Source organism: Paralichthys olivaceus, chromosome 3 (assembly GCF_024713975.1).
Source record: "Paralichthys olivaceus isolate ysfri-2021 chromosome 3, ASM2471397v2, whole genome shotgun sequence".
In the NCBI taxonomy this organism is placed as follows: domain Eukaryota; kingdom Metazoa; phylum Chordata; class Actinopteri; order Pleuronectiformes; family Paralichthyidae; genus Paralichthys; species Paralichthys olivaceus.
This window is the reverse complement of record NC_091095.1, coordinates 2,349,076-2,370,101: the sequence shown is the minus strand read 5'-3', so window position 1 is coordinate 2,370,101 and position 21,026 is coordinate 2,349,076. Positions and strand designations below refer to the sequence as shown.

General features: G+C 47.2%; 1 protein-coding gene across 1 annotated transcript; it reads right to left on the bottom strand.

The window, feature by feature from the left end:
- Nucleotides 1-2,778: 2,778 nt before the first annotated feature.
- On the bottom strand, nt 2,779-20,705 carry aspm (assembly factor for spindle microtubules). Its single transcript, XM_069520732.1, has 26 exons — nt 20,282-20,705; nt 19,409-19,552; nt 17,690-19,205; nt 17,508-17,597; nt 17,291-17,386; nt 16,917-17,063; nt 16,235-16,474; nt 16,066-16,133; nt 15,841-15,982; nt 15,498-15,628; nt 15,015-15,190; nt 14,214-14,359; nt 13,720-13,805; nt 13,427-13,639; nt 12,430-12,634; nt 12,009-12,157; nt 11,740-11,868; nt 11,130-11,324; nt 5,052-10,331; nt 4,687-4,836; nt 4,367-4,558; nt 4,056-4,248; nt 3,779-3,933; nt 3,386-3,562; nt 3,112-3,284; nt 2,779-3,021 (listed from the first exon to the last, which is right to left on the bottom strand). Exons 1-26 carry the CDS (start codon nt 20,555-20,557, stop codon nt 2,919-2,921), a joined length of 10,572 nt encoding a protein of 3,523 aa, XP_069376833.1. The 5' UTR covers nt 20,558-20,705; the 3' UTR covers nt 2,779-2,918.
- Between the last annotated feature and the right edge of the window lie 321 nt (nt 20,706-21,026).

Genomic DNA, 21,026 nt, shown 5'->3' with positions numbered 1-21,026 from the left:
GTTTTGATCTTTTTCTCTCATCCTTGGTGTGAGGGCGGATATTTGAGCCAGACCCAGCAGACGCTGAACAATGTAATGTTTCCGACAAGTTTGGTTTTAATCTGAAGTGGAGATGTGTCGTCCATCTTTATTGAGAGTCTCTGGGCAGAAGCGTGTCAACAGGATCAATCAGTTCATCGTTAATCTGTGTGTGTGTGTGTAGTTTATTTTGAAAGTTAAAAACACTTATTGCATCTGTTAGATCTTGAAACACATTCAACATCATGCACAGCATTGGGGTCGGAAAGGAAGGAGGGATTCACATCAATCCCACTGTGATAGAAATCAACAGAGAAACTGTGGACACCAAATTACAAACTGGAATGTCCGGTTGTCAAAGAGTAGTTATTGTAAAAAGATAAACAAAGTGAGATTCCTTTACAAATTAAGACTTGATACGCCTGGATGGGAATAATATTCATAAAAGAGAAAAACAAAAGATTGTAAGAATAAAGTTAAACGAGAATAAAGTCAGAATATTACAGGAATCAAGTTGTAATTGAACTAGAGAAAGGTCAGAGTGCCACTGTTCTACTGTACAGTGGAAGGTTTATCAGGACGTCCGCAGAATTATAAAACGTTTAAAATATAATAATCGAAGTTTTCGGTCTAAAACCAACGTTAAAACATCACGTAGTTGGTCTTAAACACATTTGGGAAGGTGTGAATAGTGTTAATGTTTATTTGACACTACTTCCATCACAATTTTAAATTGAAGAGAAATGTTTTAGCAGCACGCGTCTTTTAAAAATGTCTCAACGATAGAAATCTTCAAGCTGTAATAAAACGAAGACCGACGTGGAACTAAAAACTGAATTTATCTCAGCTCGTCCGTGAGAAAGACGTGGACACCACAGTCTGTCTCTGTCTGTAGTTTATTCTCTACTCGGCTCCTCATCTTCACTTATTCTGATATTCCTTCATAAATCTTAAATTTTTTGCCTCATGCTCTTAAAAACGTTTAAGTTGTTGAAACAAGACGAAACCCTGTCAATGACAGAACAGAGATAAACAAACTGTGCACGCTGGTTTTCTGCAGCACCACACGTGTTGTGAAGTTACACGGGGCCGTGCATGTGGTGGATGTCAGTGATCTCTGGGGACAAATGCTCAACATTTGTCAGAGGAACATGCGTTTGTCTTTTGTGGTGTTTTTTCTCCTCCTGTTGGGGAACGTGGACGAGACGTTATCGCTGAATGGTAAGAAGGATTGATTTTTTAATAAACTGTGGATATAAGGTTTAGATTAATGGAGGATATTGTGTTCAAAGTGAGTAAAGTGTGGATGTACAGAAGATGTGTGTGTGTGTGTGTGTGTGTGTGTGTGTGTGTGTGTGTGTGTGTGTGTGTGTGTGTGTGTGTGTGTGTGTGTGTGTGTGTGTGTGTGTGGGGGCTGAAATCATCTTCTCAAACATATATAAACAAATATTTATTAAAATATTAGTTCAAAAATATTGGCACTTGTGTGATATAAACAGTAAAGGATTGTTGCTACACGAAATTTCTGTCTGATTTTTATTCTTCTTTGTTACATGAGGATTAAACGTCCGTGTTTCACAGATGTTTCCCGGCTTCCTGATCCCGAGATCTTTTTAGAATTCTTCATATTTAAAAAAGTTTCCTGAGATAAACTCTGGTTTTTAAAAACTTCTAAGTCTCGTGTGTTCACATATGTAACTTTAGGCCAAAGTGTCGTATCTCAAAAGGATGAGATAAGTTTGTGTCATAATTCCACGTTGTTGAAATTATATTTCCCATTATCTGTCGCAGAACCCTGCATCGTGGAGCTGGACGCCACGATGCAGCGAAACATTGCGTTCAGATATCGCCTCTGTTCGCCGACTGGAAGTGTCGAGAAGGTCACAAACAAACAAACATGTGAATGATTAACGAGAGCAAACAGTCGCTCCGGACACTCACTGATCTTCTGCCTCAGAGTCGTCTGCTGCGGCAGCTTTAATTAAAAATAAAACATAAATACTCAGTTTGTTGAGTTTTCCTTCCACAATCACACACACACACACATGTATTATGAAGGAACACATCTGTAAACATCTGCTGAAGTGGATCGGTGTAAATCACTCAGCCTGCCGATGTGTTCGGGGCCGTGTCGTTTCTCTGGTTCAACACAGTCCAACGTTTGATCATCTGTGATCTGCACAATATGGGAAATCAATTATTAACATGATGGGGAGGTGACGGTTGTCACAGCAACAACAGTCACTCTGCGTCCCGCTGAGATGTTTTGTCGACTCATCTCACGTTCTGGAACAAAAGCTCCCGGCTGCCTCTCTCCGCACTTCTCTCAGGCAGCGACAGAACGATGAGCTGACAACCTGCTCGTTTCTCCTGCGTTCGTTTTTAGGTCAAATACTCAGTCAAACCAGAATCACAGCGCAAACATCGAGGTTTTCATTTGAGTTGTGTGATGTGATGTGTCAGTGCCGATCTGGACCAGTTCGGTTTTAACAGTTTAGTCTTTTTTAATGATTTCATCCTTTAGAAAAAAATTAAATAGATCTTTTTTTAAATATTTTTCCCCTAATTGTCTAAACATATCTCGTTATCTTTCACTTCTTCATCCTGAGATATTTGATTTCTGCCACGTGTCACACCCGCCCGGTGAACCTCCTGCTGTTCTCACACAGCCCCTCCGGACATTCTCCGGTGGTTTCATCAATCGGCTGCAACTCGTGCACAACATGTGGGTTCTCGTCAGACAAACACAGGAAACTGACGTGTTTAAGAAACAAATCCATTTTAATATATATACATTGACCACATGGAAATGTGATGATAAAAAGAAAAACATAAAAACGATATTTTCTGAGTGAATAAAAAAAAAAACGAGATGAATCAAGATGTCAAAGCTTTTCTATTTACAACACGATGGACAGTGTGTCCGCCACCATCTGAATGGCTCTGAGAGGATCCACGATGTCTTTAAGTTTGTCCTTCCTGAGAACCCAGTCCGGTGCAAACCTGAGAAACAAACACAGGATGGAAATTAACATCACAAACACAAGCATCCGTCCACGTCAGACAAATTCAGTGACACGTGTTGGTACGTACTTGGGCGCAGGTTTGGATTTCCGAGGTGTTGCTTGAACAAAGAAGCTCCCGTTGATGGACGCGTTCATCTTCTGTTTGATCACGGTTCTTTCTGCGTCCATCTTCTGTTTGCGAGCAGTGAGGCGGTAAATACTGCGAATCCTCTCCAACACTTTGGGCAACTTCATAACCTCCTAGAGGCGAGACAACAAGAAAAGTTCCACTGCGTTTACAAAACTGTAATTTACCATCATGTCGTGTGAGATTATTTCATCGTGTTAGCATAGCTACGGACCACAGCGCGCCGCTTGTCTTGCAGCAGCAGAGCAAGAAGGAAACAGGCCTTGGTGAAGATGCTGCCGCCTTTTTCTGCCACTTTATCTCCGGCCTTCTCCCGATATCTCTGCAGCAGGTCCAGCAGCGTCTCCACAGAGTTTTCCACCGAATACACTGCCTCGATTGTCTTGTGGTACTGAGGAAGGAAAGGAAAAAAGGAGTGAGGCGGAACAAGAAGAGCAGAAGTGAACCTGAGTCTAAACATCAGAGGAGTCTGAGAGGAAATGCTCTGACGTTCAGTGCCCGTCTGAAAACAACAAGCAGCACAAATCCTCCAGTAGAACAACTCGCTGCGAGCTGCTGGCAGGTTCTGACATGAGAGCAGGAAGAACCTGCTGCGGGTGAGTGGTACCTTCGAGAGGTTGAGGAGGATCTGGATGGAGAAGGTGATCACGTCCATGCAGGGGACGCTGCGGTTGCAGCAGCGGATGAGCGTGAAGATGACGTTGGTGGCTCCGCTCTCCACCAGCCGCTCGCAGCACTCTGGTGACAGCCTGGTGGCGGTCTCTGTGAACACACACACACGCAACACACACGTTAGCACGACAGCGCGAGTACTGGTCGTTCTTCCAGTTGTTGGAAGAAACGTTACAGTTGCTGTAAATCACCAGGAATGTGAAACGTCTTACCCAGGTTCTTCAGAGCCTCCAGGATGTAAGAGAAGTGTTTGTATCGCAGGAGGTAGTCGAGTGCGGACGACGTCTTGTTGCACAGTTTGTCCTCCTCTCTGACGGCCGCGGACACTTGGCGGAGGCGGTTTCGCAACTTCACCAGCTTGGGATTGTCATTCAGTCGGCGGGAGCGGTGTCCTCTCCACAGAGCCTGCAGGTAAAGGCAAAGATGTTTAAAAAAAAAAAAAAAACTTAAGTGAGGAACACTTAATCTAACTGGGAACTGACAAAACAATCATCTGTGATGCCAAACCCTCTGACTGCAGTACCTGAGCTTTGACAATCCCCTGCTGAACCCTCCTCTGGCGCCGGAGAAGGAGGAATTTCCTGGCGGCCTGCTGGATGACGGACGCAGCTCTGTGGCGACGGGCCAACCAGCACCTGACCGCTCGCTGGGCTGTAACCACCTTCCTCCGGTCCTCCAGATACCGTCTCCTCTGCTGCCTCGCTCTCACCCATCGCTGAAAAAACAAACACAACACGGGAATCACCTCATGAAATACTTAATCCATCGTCTTATTTCAAATTTTAAATACATTTCCAATCGTTTCTGTGTTGAAATGTGACATCGGGAGCTTTTTGTCTGTACCTGTACGGTGACGACACAATGAATATGTCTCTTAGCCGACTCCAGAGCCCGGTGAGCTCTCAGCGCTCGTTGGATCTTCGTGGCACTGAGGTGATGGAAGACCGCCGATGTAAAGCGGAGCCTCCTCCCTGCCGTGGCCGCCTCCAGTGCCTGAAACACAACATGAGGATTGTAACCATGTTGTTGTTCAGACTTGTTTTCATGACAATGATGTCAAATCACATTTTTCTAAAGTTTTACTTCTATCCAGGCAGTTAGTATATAAAATAAATACACCCAGACATGTTTATTGTGATGGATTTATCGTTTTATATAAAAGACTGTCCAGTTCTACCAAACTGTGAACTTCAAATAAAGTCCATTACCTGTCGTCTTGCAATCCAGGCTCTGCCGCATCTCTGAAGTGTGATGGCAGCTCGCCTCGTTCGGATGTAGTTGTTCTTCTCCTCTTTGCCTCGCTGAACAGCCCGAATCCTGCGCTGAAGTGTCACAGCTGCCTCCCTCTTCCTCTTGAAGATACGCCTCTGCACTGAACCTCTCCAGCACGACTGGATGATGGAGGCAGCTTGATTTTGACGGCTAATTTCCCTCCTGACTCTCCAGCCTCGAAGTGCAGCCTGGAGGACAACGGTGGATTGTTTCTTTTTCAGGAACATTTCTCTGTCTGTCTTCTGAAGAACACGGGAGCGGTAGTGTCTCTGGATGATGATGGCCGACAGTCTCATAGCCTGGAATTTGACTTCTTCTCTGTGCTTTCTGAACACAGACTGAATCACGGTGGCGGCCTGATGCCAGCGAGCAACCTCCTGTCTGACCTGCTGACCTCTGTGAGCTGCCTGAAGGATGACGGCTGCCCTGCGCAGCTCCAGGTAACGTGTTCGTTGTGCTTTAGCTGTGACGGTTGCCCGATATTTTCTCTGAATGGTGAGGACGGACAACTTAAACTTCAGATAGTTCCTGTGCTCACAGTGGGCTCTGTAAGCTCTCTGGATAACACCAGCTGCACGGTGACTTTGTTTGATGATTGCTCTGGATTTCATTCCTCGATAAGCAGCCTGTAACACGATGGCAGCTTCTCTGACCTCATGATAATGTCTGACATCCAGGTCTTTCTGTCTCTGAGCTCTGAACCTCTGCTGTAAGACACAGGCTGCCCAGCGTCTTCTCCTGAAGGCTGACTGCTGTTTGTGTCTCCTGAAGTTTGCTTGAATGACGGTTGCTGCCTTGTGCATCTTGAAGATGTTGCGTCTCACACGATGACCTCTGAAAGCTGCCTGAAGAACAACAGCAGAACGTCTCACTTGCAGGAAGCGTTCTGTGTCTCGTCTCTGAAGAACACGGGAGCGGTAGTGTCTCTGGATGATGATGGCGGACAGTCTCATAGCCTGGAATTTGACTTCCTCTCTGTGTTTTCTGAACACAGACTGAATCACGGTGGCGGCCTGATGCCAGCGAGCAACTTCCTGTCTGACCTGCTGACCTCTGTGGGCTGCCTGAAGGATGACGGCTGCTCTCTGCATTTTTTGGTATTTTTGCATCTGATCTTTTGCTGCTACAGTTGCTCGATACCTCCGCTGTACGGCGAGGACAGAGGATTTTAGAGTTAGATACTTCCTGTGCTCACAGTGGGCTCTGTAAGCTCTCTGGATAACAATGGCAGACTGATGACTTTGTTTGATGAGTGCTCTGGATTTCATTCCTCGATAAGCAGCCTGTAACACGATGGCAGCTTCTCTGACCTCATGATAATGTCTGACGTCCAGGTCTTTCTGTCTCTGAGCTCTGAACCTCTGCTGTAAGACACAGGCTGCCCAGCGTCTTCTCCTCAAGGCTGACTGCTGTTTGTGTCTCCGGAAGTTTGCTTGAATGACGGTTGCTGCCTTGTGCATCTTGAAGATGTTGCGTCTCACACGATGACCTCTGAAAGCTGCCTGAAGAACAACAGCAGAACGTCTCACTTGCAGGAAGCGTTCTCTTTCCTTTCTCTGAAGAACACGGGAGCGGTAGTGTCTCTGGATGATGATGGCGGACAGTCTCATAGCCTGGAATTTGACTTCCTCTCTGTGTTTTCTGAACACAGACTGAATCACGGTGGCGGCCTGATGCCAGCGAGCAACTTCCTGTCTGACCTGCTGACCTCTGTGAGCTGCCTGAAGGATGACGGCTGCCCTGCGCAGCTCCAGGTAACGTGTTCGTTGTGCTTTAGCTGTGATGGTTGCCCGATATTTTCTCTGAATGGTGAGGACGGACAACTTAAACTTCAGATACTTCCTGTGCTCACAGTGGGCTCTGTAAGCTCTCTGGATAACACCAGCTGCACGGTGACTTTGTTTGATGAGTGCTCTGGATTTCATTCCTCGATAAGCAGCCTGTAACTTAATGGCAGCTTCTCTGACCTCATGATAATGTCTGACGTCCAGGTCTTTCTGTCTCTGAGCTCTGAACCTCTGCTGTAAGACACAGGCTGCCCAGCGTCTTCTCCTGAAGGCTGACTGCTGTTTGTGTCTCCGGAAGTTTGCTTGAATGACGGTTGCTGCCTTGTGCATCTTGAAGATGTTGCGTCTCACACGATGACCTCTGAAAGCTGCCTGAAGAACAACAGCAGAACGTCTCACTTGCAGGAAGCGTTCTGTGTCTCGTCTCTGAAGAACACGGGAGCGGTATAGTCTCTGGATGATGATGGCGGACAGTCTCATAGCCTGGAATTTGACTTCCTCTCTGTGTTTTCTGAACACAGACTGAATCACGGTGGCGGCCTGATGCCAGCGAGCAACTTCCTGTCTGACCTGCTGACCTCTGTAGGCTGCCTGAAGATAGACGGCTGCTCTCTGCAGTTTTCTGTATTTTTGCATCTGATCTTTTGCTGCTACAGTTGCTCGATACCTCCGCTGTACAGCGAGGACAGAGCATTTTAGAGTTAGATAGTTCCTGTGCTCACAGTGGGCTCTGTAAGCTCTCTGGATAACAATGGCAGACTGATGACTTTGTTTGATGAGTGCTCTGGATTTCATTCCTCGATAAGCAGCCTGTAACTTAATGGCAGCTTCTCTGACCTCATGATAATGTCTGACGTCCAGGTCTTTCTGTCTCTGAGCTCTGAACCTCTGCTGTAAGACACAGGCTGCCCAGCGTCTTCTCCTCAAGGCTGACTGCTGTTTGTGTCTCCTGACGTTTGCTTGAATGACGGTTGCTGCCTTGTGCATCTCAGAGATGTTGCGTCTCACACGATGACCTCTGAAAGCTGCCTGAAGAACAACAGCAGAACGTCTCACTTGCAGGAAGCGTTCTCTTTCCTTTCTCTGAAGAACACGGGAGCGGTAGTGTCTCTGGATGATGATGGCAGACAGTCGCATGGCCTGGAATTTGACTTCCTCTCTGTGCTTTCTGAACACAGACTGAATCACGGTGGCAGCCTGATGCCAGCGAGCAACTTCCTGTCTGACCTGCTGACCTCTGTAGGCTGCCTGAAGGATGACGGCTGCTCTCTGCATTTTTTGGTATTTTTGCATTTGTTTTTTAGCTGCTGCAGTTGCTCGATACCTCCGCTGTACGGCGAGGACAGAGCATTTTAGCGTTAGATACTTCCTGTGCTCACAGTGGGCTCTGTAAGCTCTCTGGATAACACCAGCTGCACGGTGACTTTGTTTGATGACTCGTCTGCATTTCATTCCTCTGAAGGCAGCTTGTAGGAGAAGAGCGGCTTTTCTCTTGGCACAAAGGTTGAGCATCTCCTGCCTCATTTCTTTATTGGCTCTGTGATGTGCTTGCAGTACACTGGCAGCCCAGCGTAGCCTCCTGTAGCGGCTTCTCTGCTGGTACTGTCGGAAGTGAGACTGAATTGTCACGGCTGCTCTGTGCTGGATACGCAGCTGCTTTCTGACCTCATATCCCCTGTAGGCCGCCTGCAGACAAACGGCTGCCCTGCGTTTTGACAGATAGTCCAGACGGTCTTTTCTCGCCAGGGTCGCTGCTCTGTGCCTCCGCTGACAAACCAGAGCTGCCGTCTTAATTGCCAGAAACCTATTTCTATCCCGAACTGCGAGGAACTTCCTTTGAATGACTGTAGCAGCTCGGTGCATCTCTGTGACCTTCCTCCTGGCCACGTGACCACGATACGCCGCCTGTACGACCACGGCCGCAGATTTCATCGATCTGTACTTGTGAAACTCTCTGTCCCGGAGCCTCTTGGCTCTGTAGCGCTCCTGGATAATGAAGGCAGCGCACTTGGCTGCAAGGTAAGCCATACGCATTCTGTACATCCTGAACTGAGCTTGAATTGCTCTGGCAGCGTTGTGCCTCTTCTTCAGTTCCTCTCTGACTCTAAATCCCCGGTAGACAGCTTGAATGTTTACGGCGGCCTGCTTCAGCTGCCTGTACTCATTTCGCTGCGTCCTGCCGAGCATTAGAGCTCTGTATCGACTCTGAATGATAATCGATGCACTCAGCAGGAGAACATATCTTTTCCTACATATAAACATCCTAACTGAACGCTGGATGACAGTCGCTGCCTGGTGCTTTGTCTTCAGCTCCGTCCTGACCCTCGTGCCTCTGAACGCAGCTTGAAGAGAGACGCAGGCCGCTCGCATGTGCAGGTACGACTTCCTCGTCTCCTTTCCAGCCACACAAGCTCTGTAGTGACGCTGGATGGCGACAGCAGCTGCTTTCTTTGACCTGTACTCTGCTCGAGCTCTGTGTCGACGGTAATAAGCCTGTATCAGAGCTGCACACTTCTGACGATTCTCTATCCTCTTCCTGTCGGCTCTGCCCCTCCAGTGAGCTTGTACAATGAGTGCAGCGTTCTTAAGAGCCTTGAAATCCTTCATTCTCTCACGGGCCAAAACCGCAGCTCTGTATTTTTGCTGTATCACAGTGGCGGCTTTTCTCACGGCGAGGTAGCGCCTTTGGGCCGCGTATCTGCGAAAAGCCGCCTGGATTACCGTTGCTGCCTTCTGCTGTTTTTGCACGAACTCCCGAGCCACCTTTCCACGATAAGCCGCCTGTATGGTAACGGCAGCACGTCTCATCTTCACAAACGTTTGTCTCTGCACGTCTCTCTGCACGGTGGCCCTGAACCAACACTGAATAACGACTGCAGCACATCTCATCTTTGCCACCTGCTTCCTGACGGCGTGCCCTCTGAAGGCGCTCTGGATGATGGTAGCCCCGCGGTGCTGTAGCTTCAACATCTCGAAGCGCCGCCTCTGTGCGCGACCTCTGTACTGAGCTTGAATGAGTAAAGTGCATCTTTTAAACTCTCTGTATTGATGGAGACTCCTCTGCGCTCTGTACCACGACTGGATTCTGACAGCAGCAGCCGTTCTTTGGGCTATTTTCTCCTTGTTCCATTTCTTAAACACAGCTTGTATCACTTTGGCAGCCTGGTTTTCCTTCTCTGTTTTCTGGGCCTTCCATCTTCTGTAGCCTCTCTGTAATTTCACCGCTGCAGTTCTCAGGGAGAGATAACTCTCCCGATCCCTTCGCGCCAGCGCCGCCGCTCGTGAGTGCTTCTGAAGGACGGTCGCCGCCCAGTAGATTCTTCCATAAGCATCGGCCGCCCTCCTCATTCGCCATTGTGCTTGGACAACAATGGTGTAGTATCTGAGGCGATGGTAAGTCCTCATAGCTGAAAACATCCTCCACTGAGCCTGGAAGGACAAGATAAGATGCATATCCACTCAAAGAACAATCTCGCAAGCAGGATTCATTATGCACCAAGTGTCCTTGCTGTGACTAAACGGACAGACGAATACGGTCACAGATATTGAGTGGACTACAAACGCAGGACGAGCAGCAGTGTGTCCTTGGGTAAAATTATTTATAACCAGGATCAAAGTTTTAGGGGAGAAAAAGAGAATACTGAAAATCTATTATATGCTCAGTGGAATCAAGTCTAGATAGGACGACAGTATTACGGCCACTTAGAGGGAAATTTAATAATTTTAATAAAGTTATAATCTTACATAAAATAAGTTAAAACATGAATATTTCATAATTTCATTGAAATAAAGATTTAACTTTTTGCAATAACGACGTCGTCTGCCTTATGAGGAAATGAGGAATGTGGAACATCTTGTTAAGTTAAACCACATCATAACAAAATACTTCATCTTTTGTCACATCAGCTCCACATTATTATGTTTCATGACTTTAAGAAGATTGTGTAAGAAACAGAGTCTATTGTGGAGAAAGAACCCCAAAGACTTAAATGATCCGCGTCACTCTTCAGAGGTTTCATACTTTCTCAAGAAACAACAGTTCGATGTGTTGGATTCAGACAGAATGACGCTCTAGCGACGCTCGGTTCTCTCTTTATTCTTGTAATATTACGACATGATACTCAACATTTCAGGATTGGTTTTCTTCGATGTGGCTCTAATGCTCCGTGTTAAGATACCTGGTCAGAAAGTCTAAATAGATCATCGTGTGTAAAAATGAAAACCTACCTGGATGACAGTTGCTGCTTCGCGCTGCAGAGCCCGGAGCTGAGCCTCCCTCCGCAGCCTCATCCTGTTGCGGGCCGCGTAACCCCTCCAGACGGACTGGATGACGACAGCGGCTCGATTCTGCCTCGCAGCTCTGCGCTTCTGGAGAAAAGTCCTCACAAGCGACTGGATCTTCACAGCTGCCATGTTTCTTTCCTGTGTCCAAATAAAACCAACAAAAATAAATAAATAAGATAAACGTATTAATTTAACAGGCATCTAACACAAAGGGCCACTTGTGTTCAACTTCTCTGTTATCAGTGGAACATCAGCTTTTACTGAAACATGTTGTATTTTCTGATAACGGTTTCCCAACAAACAATATGTACATTCATTTAATCATTTAATAAAAGACAGTGATCATTAAAAAGATTATTGTATATATTTATACGTTGTTGAAGTTCAATTTCAAAAATAGCTGTTGGCAGTTATAATAATAATAATATCAGCATTCTGTCATTTTCTGGAAAGAGAATGTGGACAATAAATGACTTTTGATGTCAAAAATAAATAATAAAATTATTGAATAAATCAGACTGATTAAATTCAACACACTAACTAGTGACCCGACCTTGTAGAGCTGCAGATCTTTCTTCAGCCTGTATTTCCTCCAAGCGCCCTGAATGACCCGAGCGGCTCTGGTTTCGTTCCGCAGGTCGAGCAGACGAGCGCATAAGAAGGTCAGGTAAGACATCACCACCTGGAAATACACACACGTGAATGAGCCCAAAGTGTTTGGATGCTTCATCCCTAAACCGACGTGTGTTACACAGAACGCTGCTCTGCTCTGGTTGTGTGGGATCCTGCCCGCTTTGCAGAAATCCTCCCGCCCGCTCTCACCTTCTCGTTGGGGATGGTGTTGGACATGTCAGCCGGGTTGATCATGGCGGGGACGCCGCCCAGGAAAGCCACGGCGGTGTTGACCAGTCTGAAGTTGTTCTTCTCATTGTCCAGCAGCTCTTTAAATTCCACTGATGGAGAATCTGGGCCTGTTCACAGAAACACGCGCCGCCATCACAGGTCATTCTCCACTATTTCACCAGCACACGTATGAAAACAAGTTTACACACATACACTGGAACTTTATAACAACGACGATCGAGGCTCATTCATGGTTAATGTTAGATTACATGGAAGCGGACTGAGACTTCTGTCCGTACTCTGCGTTCATCTTGTTTGCAGGTGTGCACATCATCTGAAAGTTTAGGGACCAAACAGACGATGAAGAGGAGGGTTTGCACACACACACACACACACATACCGTTCAGGCCTGTCAGCGGCGAGTCAAAGGAGCTGTCGGAGTCGCTGGCTGAGCAGCTGAGCTCCAGGCGGCCCCTCGGTGAGCACTCCACGGTCTGTGTGGTGCCTTGACTGACAGCCTCCCCTGGCAGGAGACCGGGGTGATAGTGGTGGATGAGGTAGCAGAGGACGCGGCCGTCCGAGAACGCCACAGTGAAGTTGTCCACCTGCACAGACACACACACACACACACACAGCCGACTTGATTCACGTCTGAGACCAGTGACAGTGATTCAGTGAGTCATTGCAGCGTGTTCGGGTCCGGGTCAGACGTGATGTTGTGCTGGTGTCAACACAAAAGTGTTGTTTTGCTGTGATCCAGGTTCACAAGTCACATAAACACAGGGAGTCTGACAAACTTTTTCATTTCACTGCTTCCTAACTGATCGGAAACTGAACAGATGACGGATGGTTGGAATCCGAAGGGACGTGGGATCATGTTTCAAGGGTTAACGACACGTTCGATATGTCATTAGCTACTGATAGACAACAGCTAACATTAGAGACACAACGAGAGAGAGAGGGAGAGACACAGACAGAGAGAAAGAGAGACACAGACACAGAGAGAGAGAGAGACACTGAGAGAGAGTGACAGACAGAGAGAAAGACAGGCACAAACACAGAGAGAGAGACAGACAAAAACACACAGAGAGAGAGACACTGAGAGAGAGTGACAGACAGAGAAAGAGACAGACACAGAGACAGAGAGAGAGACAGACAGACACAGAGACAGAGACACAGAGAGCACTGACTGGAGAAACTTTTAACAAAGACATAAATCCAAAGGCTAAACCAGAGGAACAGCTCAATAACACATCACATGGAAACACAGAGGACAGACGAACAGTGAGACAGCATCCAGCCTCACAAGACAAAAATAAAATCCAGGACCAGCGTCTCGTCTTCAAACGTCTGCATTTGCTCAGAGACCAAAGAAAATGCAAACGCCATTTACTCACCTTCAGACCGTAGAAGTCACAGACGGCGCGGGTCCAGTCCATCAGCAGGGTGATCTTGGTGCTGCTGTTCTCGTACGGCGACCTCGTCTTCACGGGACTCGGCTGAAGGCCCCGGTCGGCCCTCAGGGACACCAGCCTCCGTTTGGTCCTCAGCGCTCTCCTCAGGAAGCCGATCTCGTCTCGCAGCTGCTCCTCGTCCAAAATCACCTCCACCTGAACAGATTGCTTGACATCAGCTCACTTCGCAGGATTTCAGGAATGACTGGAGTTTACTGAGCGGGCGGGACACACACGTGAAATGCAAAGATGATCTTCCACAGGAGACCCAGCGTCTTCTCTCTGTGTCCATCAACCACATCTCTGGAGTCAATGATGGATCCTGAAAATACAGAAACAGACCACATGAGCCTCAGAGCAGGAAAATAATAATAATAATATTAATTAATTGACATGTTGTTTTGTTCTTTCCTGAACTCTCAAGTCATTTTCTGTCACATTCAGCTCAACACAAAATCATATAAAAGGCAAAACAATCCCGTTGTGTCCTGGTGCTCCTGAACAGCAGCAGCCGACTGCGATCAAACACTAAAGCAGTGATATGTCACAGTTTCCGCTGCTTGAGGAGAAGTTTTGGGCAGTGAGATGTTCCTAAATGTCAGAAATCCTGTTCGGTGTTGAAAAACATCGAGTCTCGTTCTGTCGAAGGCAGACACAGCTTCAGGTTCAGCGTCTCGCTCAGTTGTTTTTTTTTCTTCCTCCCTTTGCTCAGGAGGAAAGTAATAATCACCATGTTCGTCCTTGAGGTCGACGTTTCTGCTTTTGAGCACTTGCAGAGCGACGTCCACGTTGTGGATCTTCTGCAGGCGGCTGATGGCCGGCAGGCGGAGCTTCGCCGACAGACTCCAGTCCTGGATGAGGAGCTCCATCACACGCCTGAAAGGAAACCAGACATTAAAGAGACTGTTTACGTCTACTTCTGTTTCTCTGGTCACTGTGACACTTTTTACTCCACTAAAGATTCTCAAAATCTCTCAAAAGCATCAGTATAGAGAGTTTACTGCCGAACACTTTTGTTTTAAGTTTAAAAAAAATCAGCAGAAACAAGGAGCGAGTCAATTTAGTCTATAAATTTGTTTTTAAAAAAAGTACCTGAAGATTAACAAGGTTCAATTTGAGGCATTTCTGGAGCAAAAAGTGAATTTTTGTATTTCAACTTAAGTTTCTCATTATTAGCTTTGAGGTTTCATGTACTGGTTAACGTACTTTGCAAAGCTGCACGTTTAAGATTTTTCTGTCGTACTTTTGAAGGGCTCTGCTCGGTCTTTCAGCCTGCATTGTGAATCAGTGAATTAGGTTCAAGAGATAAACCCACACAAGACTTTACTCTTGTGCACAGAGCAGAACTGCTCATTAGTGGGACAGACCGAGTCCATCCTGAACTCAGAAACCCTGAGAGGAAACTTCCCTGCTCTGAAACGTCTCTGCTGAAGAATCCCTCTCAGTCCTGTGGCTGAATCTGACCTCTGCGACCTGAAAACATCCCGACAGGGATCAGAGCATCGCATTAAATTTACAGAGTCTCACTCACACAAGACGAATGCCACATTTCAAGTCCCCCGCCAGATTCTTCACGGCAAAGTTGAACTCGTCCAGCGGCTTCTGGACGTGGGACACGGGCAGCCCGAGGTAGCCGAGGTGCCGGGGGAGAATTCCCTCTCCGCTCAGGAAGTCTCTGGAGAACGCCAGGAGCAGGTCCTTACTCGCCTGAACAAAAAGAAATGAATTAATTAGCAAGAAACATGCAGAATGGAACAGATTAATGTAACCCGTCAATATCTAATGGCGATCATTAAATTATCATATACATCACGGTGGTACCCAATAAAATAAAATATATTTCTGGGTAAACCACAATTATCAATGAGCAGAGTCCCTTGGTTTATACAGATATAATATATTTATATATATAAAAATATAATAGCAACTTGTCCAGTATATGCTCCCTCACATTCCCTTTACTTGTGTATTCAATGTTTGTTGTTGATATGGGGGGGGGGGTGTCTTGGCCAACCTTGAACTCTGCGTCCACACAGAACAGACAGGGGTCGTGCTCGATCAGCCGAGACTCTTTGGCCTTGTCCAGGAAACAAACCAGCAGGAGCAGCTTCTTCAGCGTAAAGCGAGACAGCGCCTCCTCGTGGCCTAACACAGAAAATGTAAGTATGAAAGTGAGAGATTTTCACACAACACTGAGAAAAGTTGTTTTGTTCTTGAGCGAATACAAAATGTAATCGTAAATAGAATACACAACATTTCTGGAGCAAAACTCAAGTCCGTGGATTTGGATCTCATCACTCTGATGAACTGTGAATTAAATTACTTTGGACTTTTAACGACCGGTGCTCTTGAATTACCGTCTTTGTAGAGGTGAGGCACTTTGAGGTGTCTGAACTCTGCAGCGATGTCTGGATTCCAGAGCAGCCGCTGGAGGATGAACATGGCCAGACCCAAGGCGTCACTGTTGCTCTCCAGCGAGATCAACTCCCCGTAGATTGTCTGAGGACACGCAGCAGGTTTAGTGTCGATATCAACGGACTATTAAACGTTCTCTGAGGAAAAAACTCTGTCGGGTCACATACCTCAAGGCCGATCCGCAACCACAGCGGATTGTAGGAGAGAAGCCAGTTGAGCAATTTTTTGCGTTCACCTGAGAATTTAAACGAGACAGAAAATAAAGTTAGATGAATCCGGAGTTCGATATGAACTTCAGATCACAATGAACTGGACATCCCTGGGTTTCTTACTCACCGATGTCCTTCCAAAGATGGCGGTCCTTTCGGACGAGCAGCCGCTTGGCCTCCACTTCCACCTCCAGCCTCTGAATGGCCTTCGACATGGCGTCGGACGTGAACAGCTGGCAGGCTGAGCGACGGAGGCGGTTCAGCTTCCGTCGGGCCGTGTAGGTGCTGAAAGACATCTCCTCCTTGGTGGGAGCTTTGGGCACACTGAAGTTGTTGTCGTTGCCCATCGCCAGGGACACGGCGCTCACTGCGCAAATAAAACACACGAACAATAATGTAGTGCAGGGTTATTAATTCACACATGCAAACTCATTTAAAACTTCTGGTGAGTGGGTTCGATCGCCTGTGAGAGGAAGTGACTGAGAGTCACAGCTTCAACTGTCAGAATCAGCTCCAGACAGTCGAAGAGTGAAGCTGAACGGAAGATCAGTTAAAAACACTGAGACGTTATTAACAACCAGAGTTTATCTCCAGTGTTCAGCAGGAAACTTTAAAAATGGGAAGAGTTCAAGTTGTGTTTGAGTTCAGCGTCTGGGACGAGGCGGTCAGAGCTCGACACGTTGATCAACTGCTTTAAAATGATTTATATAAAAAGTCCACTGCATCAGTTAATGAGCTGAAAGTTATTCGTTCCTGTTTCTTTTACTAAGACAAACTTTCCCCGGTGGCAGTGACGTCCGATCCGTTACCTTTAGCAACTTCGGTGTTGACTTTGAAGTCGTCGGGGGTGAGGACGTAGTTGATCCACCACGTGAATCCCCTCTCCTGCTTCTCAAGCCACCTCTCGTCAAAGAACATGTTCTTGGCAGCGAAAGGCATCGGGTGCCTCGGTATGGCTGGAAGAAGAAGAAGATGATGACGAGAGTGAAATATAATTTTAAATATTTAAAATAAATACCTCTTGTGGAAAAATTCATCAAAAGTCTGTGTTTTATTGCTGACGTGTTCTTATTGATCTCTTATTTTACTGTTAAGCACTTTGAGCTGCACCTGGTGTCTGAAAGTTGCTGTATAAATAAAACGTGTTGTGTTATATATTAAATTACGCGCTGCCGTCACATACCTGTTTGCAGCGGCTTAACGAACGTCAGCTTTGACTGCGCAACAGCAACAACTTTTGCCGTCCTCACAGATGAAGCAGATTTTAGAGACGGTGCAACTGTGAGAAACAGATTCTTTATCACAATCGAGGGAATATTTGCAAAAAGTTATGATTCACACGGACATCTACGGAGTCTTTTATCAGACGTCAACTCTTATTCGATTAGATCATTTTCTACCTCGTGGGGTGTGTTTGGAGCTCGGTCGCTTGGCCGGGACGGGAACCACGGACCGTGAGCTCTGCAGAGACGACGTTGAGCGAACTGAACCTGAGGGGAAATAAAGCATCGTCAACACCGAGGGTCCAGAAACAAATACGTTTCACTTCCCAGGGAATAATTCACGGGTCACGGCTGCTCACCGGCTGTTCTCCGCTGTTGCCTCTGTGATGCACTTCTCTCCTGCACTGATCTTGAGGACTCAGTTTTTGCTGCCACCACTTTGCTCCTCTTGACCCTGTCAGGCTTCACCGCCTCCTGCACCTTCACGTCGCTCCTCAGATACTCCTCACTCTTCCTCTTCTTGCTGTTCACTGCCACGTGAACGGGAAATGAGTCTTCCTGGGTGGACGGAGGCGCGGCGGCCGCTGGACGCTGCTCGTGCACATCAGGGCTTGATGAGAGGTCGCGGCGAAGGGGACAAGACGAGGGTGACGGAGAGGTGAGAGTGAAAGAAATGGAAGCGGGGACGACTGCAGGAGGAGGTGGGGAGGTGAGGGAGAAGGAGAAGCGAGTGGGAGCCGTGGATGGAGGGGAGGTGATGGGGAAGGTGATGGGTGTGTTCGAGCCATAGAATCCTGGAGTCGGGCTGGAAGAGATGAACTCTGGCATTTGATGCGTGTCGTCGCACAGACGGCTGCTTCCTGTACTTCCTGTGTCGGGATCTATAACAGGAAGTTTAGGTGTACCTGTCCCCGACTCACACTGACCGCTGCTGTCAGAGAGCTCCAGCGTTTTCTCCAAGAGCCGCCGCCTGGACTTCTTGATTTTCCTTCCACTCAGACTGTTTTCCTCCGTCGGTGCTTTGCTCTTGATCACTGTGGCAGAAGTGAAAGACGTCTTTTTTACCATTTCTTCGTCCGCGACGACCTTGTTGCTGACAAAGAAGGTCAGTCTCGGCTCATTTGACTCGGCCACCTCGGGGCTGTCCGGTAACGCTTTGAGGAGATGTCTGTCGGGTCCTCTGCTGCCGGTCCCACTCTTGGATTCCAGTGAATCTGACAGGACACAGCTGGAACTATTGCCTGGAGGACTGGTGATGGTGAAGCTCAGATCAGAGTCAATGAGGGCCAGTGCATCTTTCAGAGACAGAGCTGGGGTTCCAGGTAACTCGCTGGTATCATCGTCATCAGACCTTCCTGTGGCAGAAAGAGGGCTTTCTGTCTGAATACGAGGCATGAGTTTCTTGAACCTCTCTGGTGTCCCGATGGGTGAAAGTGTCTGGTTCAGTATTTTGGTAATATCTTTGTTTTCAGGTTTGATCCCCAAGACCTCTGGGCTGGCGGACGCGTCCCTCAGCTTCGCGGCTGGGACGAGCAGGACGACGGGAGAGCTCCTCTGGATGTGATAGATGTTCTCCTGGTCCGACAAGAGAGACTGTGGCCTCAGTTTGGGGTTTGAAGCCTTGAGCTCCTCCGATGTGCGAGAGCGATGATGGTCGACGGGACTCTGCTTCGTGAGCGACCTCTCTCGGATGGCTTTGCCCTCGTTGAGCGAAGCGAGTGGGCTGCGTGGCTTGTCCCGTTTATACCGCGGCTCTCGGGACACTTGGAAGGTTTTGTTGGCCGCCATCTTCAGCGGGGGCTCCGTTCTCTTTCCTCGCGGGGCAGCAACCTTTCCTCCTTCCTTTTTGTTTTTGATTGTGTCCCATAAGCTTTTCTGAAACACACAGAAAAAAATAAAAGTATGAAAAGTGAAGACCATTGTAGTTGTTTTATGGACTCTCTATCCACTTTGCCCTGAATTTAATCTGAACCAAAACTGAAATATTACAAACTGAATCTATCAACCATGGTTTTGTGTAACTGTCTTTTTTAAAAAAGATCTCTTTTCATGATCTAAAAACAAAAAGTCAAACGTACCTTTTTCTTTTTCAAGGCCTCGGCTCTCCCCAGCATCACAGCCTGGTGCTTGAGGACCCCGTTGGCGTTGAAGACGATGAGCTCTCTGATCCCACCTTCCTCTGCTGGAGTCCAGGTTATCGTCAGACTGAACGAGGACTCAGGCTGCAAACACACGGAGCACAAATCAATATCTGGCTTCACTGCAGGTTTTGCAATAGATGCAGTTACAGCTTTTTCCCTTTTATCTGATGTTATTCCACATCTCATGCAACAGTCTAAAGCCTCATAGCACCGAAGTTGTTGAACGACCCACCGACACATTGTGTAGAAACTGTTAAACAGGCATTCGGGGGATTTATGTAACTGAACTCTGTATTCTTCTTCTTCTTCTTCTTCTTGTTCGTGTTTGCACATGTAAGGGTGTAAGTGTTTTCAAACGGTTTCGTCCTGTAAAGTACTTTGTGACTCTTGTCTGTGAACAAATAAACTTTACTGACGTACTCAGTTACGTTTGTTTTGAGTAGTAACAGACAACAGAGCGGTGGAGAACCACCACCAGACGTGAACCTGGGTGACAACAACATGCACAGTTTCATCTCAGTTTCAAAACTCAATCACATTATAGTAGATAAAAAAAAAACAACATCTGTAGACACTGAAGAGAAGAACACATCAGTGATGGCAGGTGGTTGTTTGTATGAACGTGTGACAGTAGAGGATCTAATCCCAGATGGTTTTCACAATAACAGTTTTTTTAAATGGGAGTTGTTGCAGAAAGATGGTGTTTATGACCTGATCCACTTGTATCTCTTAAAGCTCAGTGACATGTTGGATGTCAGCCTCCCCCTCAGGATGCTCCCTCACAGAACCCTCCCCTGGTTGGTGTCTTACCTGGATGGTGAAGGAGCTGTGGTCCACAGAGAAGCCTTTGCTCGACGGGATCTTCTCCACTCTGACCTCGGCCTCCGCATCTTCTGCCGGGTTCTCCACCCGCAGCACCACCGACCTGGAGGTCCCGAGCTTCACGGCCCCTAACGCGACGAAGGGAGCTTTGGAAAACTGGATGAGACTCAGAACCGGGACGTGGTTCTCCTTGTCAGCGTCGCCTCTCCTCCCCGGGCTGATCTCCAGAAACCCTCGCCGCGCCGAACTGGAGGTTTCCGCCATTTTAAAACGATGTGAATTAGCGCAGCAGCTAGCTACATGCTGCGTTGTTAGCTTCTTCTTCTTCTTTTCTTTTTTTTTTAACGCATGTGTCCGGTTGCGCTGAGTTAAACTTCGCACTGACGCTCAAACGCTCAACACGCAACAGAGGTCCAGTTTGAAATGCGGTCGTGTCGTTTGCGAGCCAATCAGAAGCGAGGAGCGGCCGCGTTTTGTCCAATGAGCAGAGAGTGTACACGAACGGACCAATCAGCGGCTGGGCTCCGGGTTTAAACTTCCACCAGCCGCGCCCCCTGACCCGAGATCCGGAAAAACGAGGCTGTGCGGCTCCGATGTTTTTTTTTCGACTCCTCTAATCCGCCCATTTATTTTTTTAAATAATTTCCCACCAAAGCTGTAAACGATGATAAGATCAGGAAGTGAAATACAACTGTCTAATTATATAAGGAGGTAAAATAAAATAAATTAAACA

Coding starts and splice junctions, on each gene's coding strand:
- aspm (XM_069520732.1), bottom strand. CDS start 20,557: ATGGCGGAAACCTCCAGTTCGGCGCGGCGAGGGTTTCTGGAGATCAGC. Junction 13,640..13,719: donor AGATCATCTTTGCATTTCAC/GTGTGTGTCCCG, acceptor CAATCTGTTCAG/GTGGAGGTGATTTTGGACGA. Junction 4,559..4,686: donor ATTGTGTCGTCACCGTACAG/GTACAGACAAAA, acceptor TTGTTTTTTCAG/CGATGGGTGAGAGCGAGGCA.